This window comes from Anser brachyrhynchus (genome assembly GCF_964034855.1).
Source record: "Anser brachyrhynchus genome assembly, chromosome: 3".
NCBI classification, from domain to species: Eukaryota; Metazoa; Chordata; class Aves; order Anseriformes; family Anatidae; genus Anser; species Anser brachyrhynchus.
The window spans coordinates 104,483,549-104,501,952 of record NC_137696.1 but is presented as its reverse complement, the minus strand read 5'-3'; the positions used below and the strand labels follow the sequence as shown (position 1 = coordinate 104,501,952).

Here is an 18,404-nt window from a genome sequence, read left to right as displayed (position 1 = left end):
TGTGACTGTTCATTGGTGTAACCTGATGTGCATACCTGTGGTGTTATTCATTTGACATATAATAACAACTACTCTGCTAGTGAAATTCCAGGCTTAAAAAATGAAGAAAAGTCCATTCAGGCTTGCACGGTGAGAACTGAAGCACATTTCAGCCCTTTCTTCCTTTAATGTCTTTCAAAAGTTTTCTCAGCTCTCCTATGGACAGAGATGCTTACATAAAATAGGCTTTAATAAAGAAACTCTTTTAAAAATAGATGTTTTAACTATAGATGTTTTCTTTCTCAAGTACCCTTTTCCTTTCAGAAATTCAGCATTGATTTGACCAGTTCAAATACTGTATATGTCCAGGTTTATGCCTAGATGATTTCTGAATAAAATAAACTTCTCTAACATAAACATTACCAACTCTGACCATTAATCCAACAATCTAACCTGCCTAATCTAAATCAAGTTAGTTTCTTATGTTCTTTTATAAACTTAACATTAAATATACTTTAAACCAAAATTATTTCCATAATGTCGTACCAGAACTTGATCTTTGGGTAATAAATACCCCTACTGTAGTTCCACAGAAAGGCATTCACAGAATTTACTGAAATACAGATATCCATAGCATATCTAGCATAGCATAGTTCCATAGCAGAAATTTATAAATAATGATAAATGACTAAAATTAACAATATCTATCATGCTTCAGAAAGCTGAAGAGGGCTAGCAGCAGTAAAGCTACTAGAAATACCTGATCAAGCTAAGCCAGCTTATAGTGCTCTTTCTGAATAAATAAGAAAAAAAAATAAACATGAAATGGTTCCAGTTATTTTACAAATTGAAACTGTATTAAGTCACTAAATATTTCTACCAGTAGGCAAATACTTTTGAAAATTTATTATAATTGCTTTCTATTTTCTAGCTACTTTTTGTATTCAGGCTGTGTGTGTACTCCCAAGCACCTGAGACTAGAGAAATCTGCAGTTCCTGTTAAGGGCACTGTCAAACCACAGTCTAATTCATATTTGGCACAAGAATGGGATGCATCCCACAGGAGGATGCATCCAGCAACTTCTCTTTCTTTTTTTTTTTTTCAAGCTTTCTGTCAAGTTTTTGCCTTTTTTGTAATTTCTCACATAGACGGTTTCCTTGTTTTGACTTCTCTTCATTTAGTCATGGAGCATCCACATCCTTTTCCCATTATCTATCTAACTAGGATCTCTGTGTTTTTGTGAATTTCTGCCACTGACCCACATGCCAGACATGGCATTAATTTCAATTAACAGTATATCTATAATAGAGATATATAGTATTTACATCTAAGGTAACACCCTAGATGTTTCCATTGCAGTCAAAGGGGAGGAATGGACTTAGTATCTAATACATTGTCAGTGTCTCACTATTGACCATAATGTCAGTCTAGGTCACTAGCTTTGGTACACTTTTATACGCATCTAATCAGAAGATCCTTAGAAATGTATTTTTGATGTTCTTTCTGCCGATCATTTAAACTCCTTTTCTGAAGACAGAGATGCCCCAAAATATCTTTTGGTGCAGACTGCTATCCTCTTACTTTTGTCTGACTTTGGCCAGACAAGTAGCGTCCTGTCCCTCCATATTAAGCCATGATGTGAGCCCTGAGGAATCTTGTCTTTTTTTTTTTTTTTTTTTCCACAAACGACCTACCTCTGTGATTGAGTCTATTTTTCACTGCCAGTGTCAAGAGGGACCTTTCTTTTTATACAGACAACGCCAAATCTTGGAGACTGCTACCAAGACTGATAACTTACAAAAAAAACAAAAAACTGTTCTGTCACTGTGCTGCCTGTCCAAGTGAATGTAGCCAGCTTCCATGCAGTTCCTGAGGTGGGAACAGTCAACAGAGTGTGCTTTCGCTAGAACTCATGCAGAATAGGTGGAATTGCTGGAAAATGTTTCCTTGATACTTACCATACTGATATGCAGAGCTTTTTGCAAACCTGTGTCTGATGCTACACTGTACAGTTCAAACCTACTGTGACATTTACTAGAGGCTTTCTGCATTAGCTGTTTTTGTAAAAGTCACCATCACCCACAGCCAGGTAAATATGAATGTATACTGATTACTGGCTGGAATTCCCTTCAGTGTGAATTTACGTGGAAATACCACTTGAAGATTGAAAGAGAAGTTTCAGCAACTGGCTTCTTCAAGATGTAGAGTCCACGTCTCGCATCTCACCCTCCTTCCACCCTCTCCCTGCATCCTTCCAGAAACCTAGTGGGATTCAGACTGTGCAGCTAATAAGCAGCTAAAAAGGCCATTGGGCACCTCCCAGGGGTGCCTGTCACTACTGCAAGAGGAAAAGTTATCTTATTTTCACTATAGGATATAGTCTTTTACTGCACCCATGAATTGTGCATGTGGAAAAACTGGTTGCTGATAATATATGTATATATATTTAATTTAGCAGAGAAAATATCATTCAAAAGGAAAAGTCTGTTCAATTCTTTCTTTTTTTTTTCCTGACTCCTTTGATTCAATACAATTTGCATACTGCGGCACTCATTATGTCTGTGTCAAAGACTTGGGGGCGGTGTGGTGGTGGGGAGTGTTATATAAAATCCCACAGAAATTTGCAGTAACTATGTGGTCTCAGTTATGAAGAAAACTGTACTGTTGTGAAGAAAAATGTACGTACTTCGTTGAGTGTATTTCAGGTGGGAATCCTATTAAAAGGTGCATAAATCGCTTGATGTAGCATTTTGGGGACTATGTTATTAAAAAAGGTGAGATATGGCATTCTGATGTATCCTTCACGTCATTTAAATGGCTTTATATTTGTCAACACAGCTGTCGATAAAATTTCATTGCAGTATTTCTTTTTATCACTTGCAAGTTTATGGGGCTACTTGAGTTTTTATTTTATTTTGTAAATCATGGACTATAATGAGATTTTTTTTTATAATAATTTAAAAAGGGACAATCCTGTGCATTCCTTGTTCTAACAACAGCTCTTCCAGGCCACCCTGCTTAACTCCCTGCTTCCACTGACCTGAGTAATTGAATCTGCTTAGGTCTGAAATAGGGAACTGCACAGTGAAACAAGTAGTTGTGCAGAGCTTTAGAAAACACAGCACCAAACCAATGTTAACAGGCTGAATACTTATTTAAGTTATGTATTTATTGCTGGGTGTTTTGTAGCAGTAAGAGAGGAAATATATAATTTATTGTGAGTAAGTGCAGGTAATGCTGAGTTGTTGGTGCTCACTCTGTGGATGTATCTTTTCTGTTGAATTAGGTGGAAACAGCAACCGATTCGGATACTGAGAGCAGAGGCCTACGGGAATACCACTCTGTTGGAATACAAGTAGAAGATGAAAAACGGTAATTCAAGCACATACAAAAATCTGTAGGCTTTCACAAAACAAAGCGCATTTATAAACAGTGTTAATAACAAACACCTGGCAACTTCTGTCCCTAAATTATTCATAAAGCCAAATTTCTTATATGCATGCTGGTCATTCGGTAAAATTTGTAGAGAATACTTAGCAGTTGCTTAACATTCAGTTAACTTTACAGCTTTAATTGGAGTGAAGGAACTGAAAGATTTAAATTAGTGTATTAATATCCTTTCATTATTTGCAGAACAAATACAAAGAGATGTATATTGGGGTATTCTTTGTTTGATAGGACATCTCATACCGATCCAGGCCTTCCCAGGCCTCCTAGGGAGGTACAGTGGTTAGCTAGCATGGTATCTTTATCCTAAGCTGGAATCAGCTTCTATGCTCGTTCAATTTTACCTAGTTTTGTAAAACTGATGGCCGATGCACTAACCCACTGGTTGGTTATCCCTGGCAGGCACTGCCTGTTAAGTACCGGACTGGGACCATTATCTCATTTCACGGCAGCTGTCAGACAGTATCTGTCTGCTAATTGCCTTTTACCAACATTGACTAGAAGTAATTTGAAACAATAGACCTAGATGTGAAAAGATTTCACAAATAATCTTTGAGCGTCTATCTGACTTTATAACATAAATCTTTTCTAAAATGTCATTATTCTTGGCATGTTACAATAGAAAATCAACATTTAACGGTCATCCTATGAGGCTAGTAAAAAAAAAAAAGAAGACTCTTAAACCTGATGCTATTTTTCTTTTTTTCAAAGAATTCTTAACAGTCCTAACTTAGCAGATTTTCACATTTTATCTAATTATGATCATTAATATTTGGATTTTTTATACATATATTTAGCAGTCTTTCACCAGGAGATGCAACCCTGCAGTTCTGCTAGTTATTTCCAGTTCATTTAGTAATGATACATGGTATTTTGTAGTACGAGAATAAATCAATATTTGCTTACAGAGATAATTTAAATGGTTTTCTTTTGTATCTTTGCTGAGATCAATGATGCCACTATGCTTTTTGGTTTTCCTCTCTGCTGTTACTCACTGTCTTATTTTAGTGGAATATGCACAAAGAAAAAATATTTAGCGTAAAATATAAGGAGAAAACCAAAATCCATCCACTGAAATATTATTCTGTGCCTAGTATAAACATATATGCCTTTATATGACTTAATACCTTTCCTTTCCTCCTTCTTTATCAAGACATGGAAGATTTAAGCGCTCAAACAGTGTAACAGCAGCTGTCCAGGCTGACCTGGAGCTGGAGGGCTTTCCAGGACACATCACCATGGAGGACAAGGGACTTCAGTTTGGCTCGTCGTTCCAGCAGCACTCGGAGCCCAGCACCCCCACCCAATACAGCGCAGTGAGAACTGTACGGACACAGGGACTGTTCAGTTACAGAGAAGATTACAGGACCCCCGTTGACACCTCAAACCTTCCACCACCAGAACCCTGGCTGGAGCCAGCCATTGAGACAGTAGAGACTGGTCGAATGTCTCCTTGTCGACGGGATGGATCTTGGTTTATGAAGTTGCTGCATACTGAAACTAAGAGAATGGAAGGATGGTGTAAAGAAATGGAAAGAGAGGCAGAAGAAAATGATCTTTCTGAGGAAAGTAAGAACATTTTGGTATCTTTTCTTACAGATGTTTGCTAAAAACTGTTAGGATAAATTGATGGTGTGTTGTTTTTCCTTACTCATCTCGCAGTACCAAAGACACTCTACAGAACCATTAGATATAGGCCCCCTGTCCTGCTACTAACTGTGCAAGTTGGTCTTTGCCAGAGTAAGGTTTTATGGAAGCAGTTGAGGAGCCAACTGCATAGAGTCAAGTGCAGGATCAAAGCCTGGTGTTAGATACAGTTTGAGTGGGGCAATAGCTCCATCTGTAGCGCCAGCTCTGGCACATTCTTCCCACTCACTTCTGTGGCTCTAGTGCTTGATCCTTTGCCACAGCACGCAAGGTGGTCTTTTGTGAAGTTTTTTTGTTTGCCATTTTTCTGAATCCTGAGAATCTGCCTCTTACTTTGAACACGCATTTTAAACATGTTTTGATTCCTTTATAGACACTTGAGACTATCATAAAGGGGCCGTTAGAAGAACAGGAAGGAATAAGCAAGAGCAGTAGTTAAAGTACTTCTGCAGCTACAATCCCACATAGTTCAGCAGTATTTTCTTATTATAATTTTGTCAAGAATCATTATTATTCTCTCAATTCTTGTGGACACCTTGAAAGAAGTGATGGGAAAAAGTGAAAAATAATGTAGACTATTTTGGAACAAGATCCAAGCCAGCACTAATGATAGTAATACATCAAAGTGGTCCTAGCACTCAGTAGCCAGCTCCCTGTGATTCCCTCTGAGGTCAATTATCCTTGTTCTCCGGTCTTAGTTTTATAAATATTTCAATCCCTGCCAATCTGAATTATTGTCTCAGTCCAGATTTTCTCAGATCACAAATTAGTTCATATTAAGTTTTCTTACTAGCATCTTTTCCTACACTCTCACAACTCTCACGCATCACCTCTGAATATTCTTTCCCAATTGTCTTCTTTCCCCCTCAATGAGTTCTTGTTTATGATCTACCCCCAGGTCTTGGGCCAGGCCTGCATGGTCACTAAAAGGCCAATTTCTATTTCTTGCACTGACCTTTTCAGAAGGAACTTCTGTATTTTTACCTCGTTTTCATTTTACAGTCATATTTCTGCACTAGATTGTACACAAGTCTGCCATTAACAAGATAGCTTTTGGGGTGGCAGAGAGCATAAGGCTGTTTTTCTTCCTTCAGCCTCCAGTGCTTTCCGGAGTTTAGCTTTTTGTCATCATTTTCATTATGGCAGATATGAGTCGAGAGTTCTCTCTTTGCATTGATAACATGAAGACTTTAATACCCTCCTAGGTGCTGTTTAAGTACAAATAATAAAATGTTTTGCTTTGCTTAGCTTGTGTTAAGATTCCCAAATGTTGTTTCATAGTGGTTATTTTTAATGCTTATTTTTACCATATACATCTTATTTTTGTATTCCCCAAATCTTTGCACTGCTAAATGCTGATATTTCTCTGCCATCATTAAATATCCCAAAGCACGAGCTTTCAGTGTTGCCTGGTACTGACGTGGGGATATCAGTGCTCATGATCATTTGTTATCTCCTTTCTTTACAAGCTCTTCCTCATGCACAGCCATAAACAAATTTGCAACCACCTGAAATTAGCAGTAGAAATGTTCTCGCGTCTTCCTCATTCACAGACACAGGTAGGGAGTTAGTGGTGTTATTCTCTAGAATATGAAGCTGTCTACGTATTATGTTAGGAAAAGTTGGAGGAACTGATTTTAATTGACTACCAATTCCTGGGTGCAGAATGACCCTCCCTTCCACCATGTAAAGCTACACTTGCACTTCAGAAATACCCTTAAACACTTTGCAACAGCTAGGAAGTTTTCAAAAATTGTAGAGAAGAACTTGAAGGATAAGACATGAAGACAAATTGGACTTTGCTAATTTTTATTAATATTCACAGTTAGTGAGACCCTTTTAACCTAGAATCATTTCAGAGAAAACAAAACGGAATTTCAGTATTTTATTTTTCCTAATTTGCAGAGTGACTCTGTAAGAGAAAAAGAAAGGGCAATTCCCTGACATATAGATACTGAAATACAACTGAAATGGACTTCTGCAATTCCCTTTTTAACTTAACCAAAATAGGTTCATTTTCTATGTTTGGGGGAATAATCTGGCCTCCCTAATAGGTTAGAGTAGGAAGTATAGAATAGATCTATATAACATAAATGACATAAAATGCTTGTCTTCAGCTGGTTGTAAAAAGTGACACACAGACTTCTGCTTTTCCATCTTATGTGATTCATTTCAAGAGATTCTCCTGAAATCATTTCTGAATTACATTACCTTTGAAATGGTATCCCTTCGCTTAATATAGCTAACATCAAGCAAAAGGAGGTTATCAAAGAATTATTTTCACCGAGGGAATGAGCATTTTTAAATTTCTGTGTGATTCTTTTTTCCTGTTGAGTCTCTGACACATTTTGTATCCCCTGTTTAAACTATGTAGGTTGGAAGGTATGTATCCATAAGAACTCAAGTTTAATGATATCCCACCATGAAATGTAACTTGACATATTTAAGCATTTCTCAGTTCCCTGAAGAAAATACTCAGAAATACAGAAGCCAGAAGCAACTAAATATGTTTTTTCCATCTTCCAGCAGGACTACTGTTCCCATAACACTTCACGGAAAAGTTTGCACATTCAAACTGTCGTTGTTAATGCTGAATCATTTTTTCTTTTTTTTTTTGGTCCAGGGTATATTAATTGTACCTGAAGAACAAATATAGCTTTGCATCTCATAGGAGAAGGCTGTCTTTATGCTACCACTTCTATTTTGTTTTAATCAAAGGAAGAGTTAAAACAGAGCTGCATTTTAGAAAACAATTTCATTTTCTGTGTTAGCACAATAGCCCTGAGATCACAGAAAGCTGTCTGATTGCTGTATTGATTTTTTTCTTTCACTGTAGCTTTTCTCCCATAATGTTGTTTTAAGATCTTCACTCATCAGGACTTAGAAAAGGAGAAGATAATCACTGCAACAAAAATAACCTAACCTCTCACACTTTCTTTTTGCAGACAGTATTTTTTCATTTGGTCAGTTGCCATGAATCGTATTTTGGAGTCTCTGTAAAGTTCAAGTGTTGTCCATGTGGGCAGTTATTTGTGTTCTCAGTGTTTATCAGAATATATATATATATATATATAATATATATATGGCTGGAAGTGTTCCCAGGGTAAGCTATCTCATCATTTGCACCGGCAGGGTGCCTTCCAGCAAAGATATGTGTTTCTCAAGGGTGCTGACTGGCATTTCAGTTTTACACCCTGCAAATTGTATTTGGCTATTGCTGGCGTGTAAGTGATGACAAGAAAAATGCTCCAGGTTGTCACACCACTACTGAAGACACAGAGGGCCAAGACTCTGCAGCCCAAGAGCTCAGCTTTTTGCACTGTGTGATGGGAGCAGGGAGACTTGCGCAGGAAGGAGCAGAGCCCGCAAGCCCAGAGGGGAGCCGTGACTTACAGGGTCAGGCATGATGTGGCAGAGGGAAGCAGAAGACATCACAGGCTCCCAAACGCCACAGATTCCTCTACTGAGATATTTCACTACGCAGGTCAAATGGAGAACTGCCACCCAGACTTTACTCTCATATAAAAATCCTAAGATAACACAGCACAAAAAAATTGTTTTCTTAGAACAGAGTCTTTAAGCCCAGTATAAACCATACCAGCACAAAGATGTTTTTTGCTAATATCTTTCTTCTGCATCGTTTTTAGGAGCTCTGCTGGTACAGTTATGCCCTATTGAAGTAAAGTGATCTCTAGTGTATCAGGCATTAGAAAGAGAGATCAAAATATCACCTTTCTCTCCCCTTACCCCTTCACTCCATGGATGCTGAATTGTCCTTGCTAATCCTCCGGTTGGTGTTTCCAAAGTACTGCAAGGGCTTTAGTAACACAGAAGAACTGTAGCAGAAAAGGTAGAGTTAAATCTCCCGCACTTTGGAAAAAAAGAAGTCTCACAACCAATTTATTTCAGTACATTCATAGTTAATCATCCATAAAAGCTTTCTTAGGTATTTGACCAAATACAGGTTATCCTTTAACCAAAGAGAGATTACTGACATAATTTCCTAATGTCTTTCACAACTCTATCCTTCAGAAACTATTGAAATTGACATTTGGAGTGTTGTAAATGACTACAGAATGTCTTAATTTCCCTGAAACGGTAGTTAAAATCAATACAGGACAGTCCCATAGTGAGGAACCCAAGAATTCCTCCTAACATTTGTATTGCTGAGCTTAAATTTTCTCTTCTCTGAACTCATCTCCATTCGGGTAAAAATTGAACATGCACAGGGGCTGAGGGTTCACAAGGATCCCATTGCCATACCTTCACTCCAGAACACTACGCATTGGTGGCTGTGCTGTCCTAAAATGTCATCTCACTCCAAACATTATGCATTTATTATTATGCCTGCCTGCTATGTTGCCGGTGGAAAAGATATATATTTCATACAGATTTAGGCTTAGTTTCAGAAAAATTTGGGTTTACAGATTGCACAAATATTCTGGTTTACATGTTAGGATGATGAGCTAAGTGACAGAATATTTTTCCAGGCATACTTTCTCAGATTGTGTGTAGAGCAATTTATTTACAAGTTTAGGAATAAAAAATAAAAGGAAAAAAAAATAAAAGCAATCAAGGGAAATGAAAATTTAAAACTAAAACACATCATTTAAATAACACTAATACTAGAAGCAGACTGATTACTATAGTATCTCATTGCAGTGGTGCAACTGAACAAAGCTTTTAACCTGTCAAAAATAGAGTTATGGCATCAGACTATGGTCTTGGTTTGATCAATATAATTCTAACTTTTCTTCCCCTGCCTTTGTGATGTGAAACTGTATTCAGTTATAAGAGTCTGTAGCGTTCCTCACACAATACAACATGTATAAATATATATTACTTGCAATTTTCTTGTAATATGCTTATTGCAGGGGAAAAGACACCATTTTGTTAATTTTCCGTGTTGTATACAGGGAACTTGTACAATCTTTATCCAGGATATAAATCCTGAGTCTGCATCTACTGCAGTCGCAGTAAGAGTTTTGTCTGTCTTCAGAGTAAAAATCATACAGGCCCACACAACAAAAATAGAGTGCTTTATATGCTTCAGGGAGCAGAATTAAGGTGGTGTGACTCTTCCCTGACTTTCAAGTCAATATAACATTATCTTAAGGAGGGGAGAAGGTATAGAAATTATATGAAAATTATATATATTTAACTACGTTGGTTGATTTTATCATCATTTATTTACAAGCAAAATCTTTGAGGCATCACCAAACATCTCAATCTCTCCAGTCTCTAACGTTCATCATTCTTTCATGGAGATAATCAATCTGCACTCATCAGAATAATTCCCCAATGCATGAAATTAATAACAAGGCTTTGGCTGTCTATTAATATTGTGCTAAAGATTATGAATTGAAGTGTTTTAATACTTTAATTTAATTACAGCAAAGCAGAGTAGCATGAATATGAGAGATTCTAAGTTCTATGTTTTATTAAGTCTGATTTACTTATTGAAATGGAAATAGAGTTAGATCTTTAGTAAATGGTAGGCCTGTAATTATACATGTGTATTCATCACTGTTGGAGCCTTTTTGAAAGACTGCTCGCCAGTGCTATATGCTGCTTCAAAACTAACCTTATTCCTGGCAGTGGGGTCCTAGTTCTGCAAGTTGTTTAAGTCTGCTATCTGTAGAGTAGCTCTGAGGGAACGAGGTTTGTTTAGCTTGGAGAAGATGACTTAAATCAGGGGTTTAATTACAGCTCTCCTAGTGGGTACAAACTGAGAAGGTGAAGGCAGTCTCCCCTCAGAGGTACACACTGAAAGGAGGAGAGGCAGTGGGCACAAGCTGCAGCAAGGGAAATACCAACTGAACAGAAGGACAAAGCTCTTCACCAAGAGGGTGATCAAGAAACAGGCTACCCTGAGAGGCTAAGGCTTGTCTTCCTTGCGGGTTTCCAAAACTTGAGTGGAATAAGGGTCTGACCAACCTGATCCTTGCTGACAGCTTTAGGCAGCTTCAAGTGAAATCAGGGAGAGGAACCACAGGCACATATTTTACTCTGGTGGTCTTTTTCTTGGGCACAATGGGGAACCTCTGTGCTTCATGAGACACGAGCATCACCCAGCATAAGGTTGCTTCCTAGGAGTCTTCAGCTTGACTTGGTGACACATGCAGGTAGCGCAGAACCCCAGTGTCTGACATCCCAAATGGAGATGTACCACTCCAAAACACTGCATGGCCAGTGCCTAAAGTCTTGTCTGATCTGCCTGGGCTTTAAATCACAGATGCCTGTCAACATGATCCTTCACGATAATGAAGATCAAGCAAATGTTTATTTAATTTGGGGTTTGGAGTAACCGCAAGATTCACTAGAAAATGTCAGTCAGATATAGATTCTGTCAAGATCTAAATTTCTGTGGTAGGGCCCAAACTAATGCATTTTCCTCAGGCTAAATACTTGAGCTGTGAGCTACAAAATTCAGTGGAGGAAACTAAAACTGAGCTTTATTCCCTGTGAGACAAGCACTACAACCATCAGCCTACAGAACCATTGTCACTCTTTTTCTGCCTGGTGAGTAGCTGAATGGAGTGTGGAACAGCTTCATCAAGGCAATGCCAGGGACCTGCTACAGCAGAATTCCTCATCTTGGGAAAGAAGGGATTCTGACCCCACACTGGGAGTTTGTCCTATGGCCTGTGCTATAGAGCATCCAGGGACAAGGAGGATACAAGTTTGGTTGACACTTACATTTTTGCCTTTCCTAAAAATGCTGACAAACAACTGAAAGTGATTTATTTCAGATCGAGTGAAACAATTCTTTTTAATTTAGATTTCTGTGTGTTTGTTTGGGCTTTAACACCCAAAATGTTGCTTTTCCTAAGCCAGTAGCTCCATAGAGGAAAGCGAGGGGTTTGGTGATCAAAAACCCCAAACCAATTAAAATGTTTTGTTTCATTTGGCCAACTAAACAAAAACAAAACCCCAGTGAATTACTAATGCAGCCCTGAAACACTTAACCCTTTCACAAATGGGTGTCACAAGAGACAGATGAATTATGCATATTGCTGTTTAATTTAGTGTTGTGGCACAGCTGCAAACTGTTTGTCTATGAGAAAACAGAATAGCGTTTGAGAAATAGCTTTACAAATTAATGTATGCTTTTAAAGTTATGAAATGCATATGTTTTCACAGAAACTGAGCCTAAAACTTCTGGTTCTCTCTTACTGCTTCTTGTGGTTAAGCAGATGTTTTACTGGTCTAGAGTAAGCAGAATTAAAATGTAACTATTACCAAAATATTTTTTTTCATATACCACTCAGTCTTCTCCTCTGCTTGTTTAAAATAACAACAAGATTTTAAGCCCTGCAAGAATTTCATTTTTTATAGCTCATGTTGCAGTTCAGTTTTGCTGTACTATTATAGCTTCATTCTACCCTATGCATCTTATTTAAATTGTCAATTTGGTTCCCTCAAATAAGCAGACTGTTTAAATTAAAAGATGCCAGAGTATTTATTTATTATGTTACCCCTATACCTACCTCTATCATTCCCCTAAAGATTATTTAAAGATCAGGAAATTCTCTGGAAAACTCAATCTTGCGTTGAAACCCCAGCTTATTATGCTTTTTAAAATGTTGCTTTTTCAGCATAGAGAAGGATGTTCAATTTGGTGTAGGAAAGTATATTGCTACCAACTGAAGTCTATCCCAGCTAATGTGGGACTCTAGGAGAAGCTGGTTTTCTCAGGATAAGCCAGTCCCCTAAGGCACTCTAGTCAATAGAAAGAGACATCTTCAGGAGGTGATTCATCATGTCTTAAAACAAGTGCCTAACATGGGTGAGCTGATGAGCTGACTATTTCCTGTCTTTGATTATATAACATACAGAAATTTTGATTTAGAGAGCTAGTTCTTGGAAGCAAAGTGAAGTAAAACGAATTGGGTTCGTTTCCCCTGTGCTTGTGCACACTGTAAATAACAAGCACACTGACTGGGCAAAGCCCAACAAACCATGCGGATTGGTCGTGATTCAGCAAAATCTTGGAGCACTTGCTTGCATCCCACTCTGTCTGAATCTCCCATGCTTAGGTCTTCATGTATTTTCCAGGGTAGACATATAAACAAATGATGCTCCTCGATCAGGTCTGTCGTGTAAGTTTATTTTTGTTAATTGTGCCTGATGGTGCTTAAGAGATAAGTCTGGAAAAGCTAATAGACTTAAATTTTGGTGATAACTTAAAGAGAGCTTTAAGTTTGGTGATAACTTCCTAGTTTCAATGTCAGTAGACCTATTGAACCATTTGCAGTAAATATTTGTAGTTAAGTGCTTTGTTAGGTCAGGATTAATAAAAAATAAAAAATCTGGTTGATAATGCTTATCACTGACTTTTTATTTTTGTTGTTATTTACTTTAAAATTTAAGATTGTTCTCAAAAACATATGTATATATGCCTACTTCAGGAAGCTGTCTGTGTTCCTTTGATTTTTTTCTACTTTCTTAAGCAAACAGTCTTGGTTGTTCTGAGTTATTAATATATCATTTACTATTTACAAAGGGGAAGATGCCACAGAGCTTTCCTATATCTATATCTTCTCAAAAATATTTTATGTGTATAATCAGAAGCAGCAAAATATTTACTTCCAGTATAAACTAAGCTGTGATTTCAGCTACATATTCTTTGAGCTGGCATTTACATTTACTGCCAAAACATCTATTGGTAATAACCTCTCTGTATGCTTAGTCCTAGGTAAGATCCGAAGTGCTGTTGGAAGTGCTCAGCTCCTCATGTCTCAGAAATTCCAGCAATTTTATTGGCTCTGTCAGCAAAATCTGGTAAGTCACCACATCTGGCCATTCTTGAAGAGTTTATGACTACTCATACTTCCACAAAATGTAACTGTAAATTTTAGAATTGAATATCTTTACTTCAAAGGCAACAACAAAAACTAATGTAGTGTACCCAAAGAGTAGCGTTCTGAAATGTCATTTTCATGTCTAACATTTGTCTTATTGTTCCTTTTTTTTTAACTTAATCTCTAAGTGTAGTGTTAGTACATTTTTTTATTAAAGCCAACATGTAGTTTCAGTAATTTTAGTCTAGTTGGGTGTTGTCTTTTTTTTTTTTCTTTTGCTGTCTTTATTTAAAAAAAAATGAGAAGGGAACAAATGCAAGTTTTCTGAGACATAATATTATGGCTTATTTTTGTAAGACCCTAAAATAGTAACTGTATTTCTGGTAAGAAAGGAGGAATTTTTCAAATTACAGTAGGCAGAGAATAGTAGGATACATGATGCAGCTTTCTACCTACCTGAAAATAGGACTGATGTTGGAAATGGGAATATTCATATTGTTCATGAAATTGGGTTTTATGATTTGCATTGCCAATTATATATAAGATGTCCTAGGGCTAAAGGAACAGATGCAGTATATTACTTGTAGGAGTTACTGCTATTGTTCTGGAAGTTCATTAGACACTAATTTGATTCGAAATGTTATCTTCGTTAATATGACAGCACTCATCAGTGATGTAAACATTGTGGCAAGATGATACTAAGCAATAGAAGAACATATTGCTTCTAGCTAAGGCTAGTGGTACAGAACCTACTTTCTTTGGCTTACTTGAAAACTAAGTGTAACTTTCACCTCTTGACTGTCCCTACACATCATACATTAAATGTGTTGAATTTTGTTACATGCAGGACAGCAGACATGACCTATATATCTGGTTAGATGCATTTCTTTTTCTGTTAGTATTTGCTGCACAATTTTTAAGGTAAAAGTCATTCTGCAGAGACCTATATACTACTTTCCATCCTTAAGGTTAAATATCCAAAATTCCTGAAACTGTAATCAAATATTGCTGAGAAAATCATGCCAAAAAGTCCCACCTTCTGATAGAAAAGGTTAAGATATATAGTCTTCTTTAGGAAAGAATCCAATTATCCACTTCAAAGATTCTGTCAAAACAAGAAATTTAATAGCTATCACAGAATGACAGAGGAAATATGCAAAGTCAGGCAAGCAGGAGGTGACCACATGTGTAGTATCAAATATACCATGTGTATTACTGTTAATGCATTATTTTTTTTGATAGTGAAAGAAGGAAATCCTCGTCAATGCCTAGAAGTTTCTGACTGCAAATTTCAAAGTGTCTTCCATTACCTGATTGATTAAGCTATGCAAACTAAGATTTGGAGAGCCTAACCTCCATTCCACTTCATTTATCTTTGAGTGGGTCCAACACTTGTGCTTGAGAGCATTGCTGTAATAGCAAGAGCAGCTCCTGCTCTGCACAGCCATCGGCAGTTTGGAAGTGCTGACAATTCGTTACTGCAAAAGCAGTAGGAGAAATCTACCGCTTTGCAGATAACATGACCAAAAATGGCAATGTTTTCTCTCCTTCTCATTTGGATAATAAACCTTTGAACTCCTTAATGGCAGCTTTACCCAATTCTGGATATTTCAGCTCTGAATATTCTTCAGCGTCATTAAATCAGCAATGGGCTCTGCAGAAAGCAGCAACTGTAGAACCGGACTTCTAGCTCGTTCATGTTTTGAGGCTTTTCTTCTTATGCTTAATGATAGAGGGTGGTTTTTTTTTTTGTTGTTGTTGTTGTTAAATAGTCACTTAGTGCTTATCTACAGCAGGCTTTACATATTCTCCGAAGGCAGCATCTTGGTGCCCCATGGGAATGCTGGCAGATAGCAGCCAGTTTATGAAGTCCCCCACTGGAGAACAACTAGTGCTTACAGGGCTACAGCACAGCAGTTTCTGTAACAGTATTCAACAACAATAACCATAAATGTACAACAGAGAACAACAGCATCTACTTTTGCCAATACAAAAATGCAGCAAAGTTTTAGGAACAGGAACGTACTTACTCAAACTGAAATTTAACCGTTGCCTATGGATGTTTCTAAAGGGTCACAGGAACTTCAGGCAACATATTTGATGATGCTCTCGGTTAAGATCTCTCACTCAGAGTAAATTCGTACAACTGGACTTTTTGTCAGGGAATGTAATGATAGGACAAGGAGTAACTGTTTTAAACTAAAAGAGGATAAGTAAGATATTAGGAAGAAATTCTTTGCTATGAGGGTGGTGAGACACTGGAACAGGTTGCCCATGGAAGCTGTGGAGGTGTTGAAGGCCAAGTTAGATGGGGCTTTGAGCAACTTGGTCTGGTGGGAGGTGTCCCTGCCCATGGCAGGGGTGTTGGAACAGGGTGATCTCTAAGCTCTCCTCCAACCCAAACCACTCTATGATTTTCTGATTCTTACAAGAATCTGGCTGACTATCTCTTACAGTATATGGTTCCCAATAGCTACTAGAAAAATAATAATAATAATAAATTAAATCACTGATTAATGATTACTCCCTGATGAATTATTCACATTATCTCTTGTAATACCCTGCTTTTTCTTTGAAGTGTCCTCCTCCATACCCTAGTCAGCACAGATCCTACTCAGCTCTTGAAATCATCTCTCGGTGTGTCACCGTTGCAGGCAAAAATAGAGCATCATGAGCAGGGGCCAGGTACTTTTTGCTAGCTTTAGGCTTCCCTCGGAAGGAGGCTGCAAAGCTGAATTCCAAATACGATACAAATAAAAGAGCCACTTCTGAAAAGAAGCAGGTTTAAGCCACTCTTTTCAAAACCCAGTTAGCTGTAATAGTAATCATTTTTGCTAGCGTTTATCCACGGGCTGCGAATCCATAAATGATAGCAGCAGGAGGCAGCCCTCTTGTGTCCGCACAATGCACTGCACGCTCCTCTCCTCCCAGCTGCTCTGGAAGCTGTGCTCTTCGGCATCAGGGATGAGCAGAGCACAAAGGTACAGAAGAGCAATTAGCCTTGATTCAGAAGGCAATGACATTTCAATGAGTGGCATCATTTTGTGGCTGTTGAGGAAAGTGGGGAAAAGGACCGAGGAGACCAGGCTGGAGAGAAGAGATCGCAGTGCAAGACAGATTGCTGTGGACTGTCCTGACAAATTTCACACGGGGAGTTGGTTCTTGAAGCCTCTGATATTGACCTCTGTACAGTAACTAATACCACTGACACGCACTGTAAATAGTTTTGGAATAAATTAGGATCTACCCAATGCAGACATTTTCAGTGAACACTAATCTGGAGTTGCATCATGTTTGCCAGAAGTCTGTTATAACCTGTACTGGAACTTCTGTTAAATCCCCAAACTCCCTATGAAATGGAAACTCTTCTAGCAATGGTTTTGAAGTGTACAGGCTTTTAGGCAGGTGTTCTTGGCCTGGGTTCCCAAAGGGGTTTAGGTACGGGTGACACTGCACGTCGTCATGCCCAGCTCCAGCCACTCAGCTCCCACAGTGGTCTAAACCCAAATTTAAGTAGCAGTTCCCAGTGTAATACCCCTAGGAATGAATAAAATTCTGATTTCTCTCTCTCCCAGGTTTTAGATAACTGTGTGGAGCTGTGATCATTACCTAAAATGTCTTCACCCATTAGATTCCAAGAATATAGGGCACAGAGCCTTGCTTCATCAATAACACCACAGTTTATTTTTTACTCAGTAAACTAGCCACTACAGCTTTTGCCTAGTGAGGGGGAAATCATGTGCTCCTTTGGCCTGATTTCAACTGCATCTCTCCCAGCTCCATTGCAGAGACCTTCTTAACTACTTCCTCTTGCGCTGGGAGATTACTTCTCCATCATCTTCATAGAGACGTTTACCAGTTAAGCCCTATTTCACTAAAGTGACAAACCTGTCTTCTTGAACAGTACCAGTTCTCATAAAACAGGAGGTACAGAGTGTACTGTATGCTACCTTTTAATGCAATTTTTATCCAGCATTAACGTTTGGTTAATAACCAGGTTATTAGCGCCACCTAATGCAGTACCTGGGAATAATACCTGCCCAGTTCCTGGGCATGATTCGACCCCATGGAGAACAAAATCCTAACATACCCATCCGGATTTTAAAGCTTACACACATATTTGAAAACCCAAGACAATGTAAACATCGAATCCAGCACAAGTTGACAACTTCCCCGTCGTGTTGCTTTGTCTTCTCCTCAGCTTTCGCTGATGTAATTTTTAACCAGAAAGACTTCAGGCTTCCTGGAATACGAACCACATCCCCATTCCCTTTAATAATCAGCAGAGAGAGGTTGTCAGCATGTGCTACATTTTAGAAATGCAGGTCAGCACAGCAGATGGTGTTGAGGAGCTCTCCGTGCTGCACGGATGCAGAAAGGCTAGCGCAGGACATGTAACTCGTTCGTGTTTGGGTTGTGTAGGAGGCACAGCTTCCCAGGCACAGCTCCCAGCTGCAGAGCATGTGTAGCCTTAGCCCTGAGCAGCACTGCAGCAACAGCATCCGGCACGGCTCCTTTCCTGCCTC

General features: G+C 38.4%; 1 protein-coding gene across 1 annotated transcript in view; it reads left to right on the top strand.

Annotated features, from left to right (window-relative positions):
- DLGAP2 (DLG associated protein 2) overlaps window positions 1-18,404 on the top strand; it is a 463,115-nt gene that overhangs the window by 434,680 nt on the left and 10,031 nt on the right. The window contains exons 11-13 of the mRNA XM_080588601.1: window positions 3,267-3,352; window positions 4,581-4,996; window positions 13,767-13,858. Coding sequence (XP_080444727.1) covers window positions 3,267-3,352; window positions 4,581-4,996; window positions 13,767-13,858 — 594 coding nt within the window. The remainder of the gene's footprint in view (window positions 1-3,266; window positions 3,353-4,580; window positions 4,997-13,766; window positions 13,859-18,404) is intronic.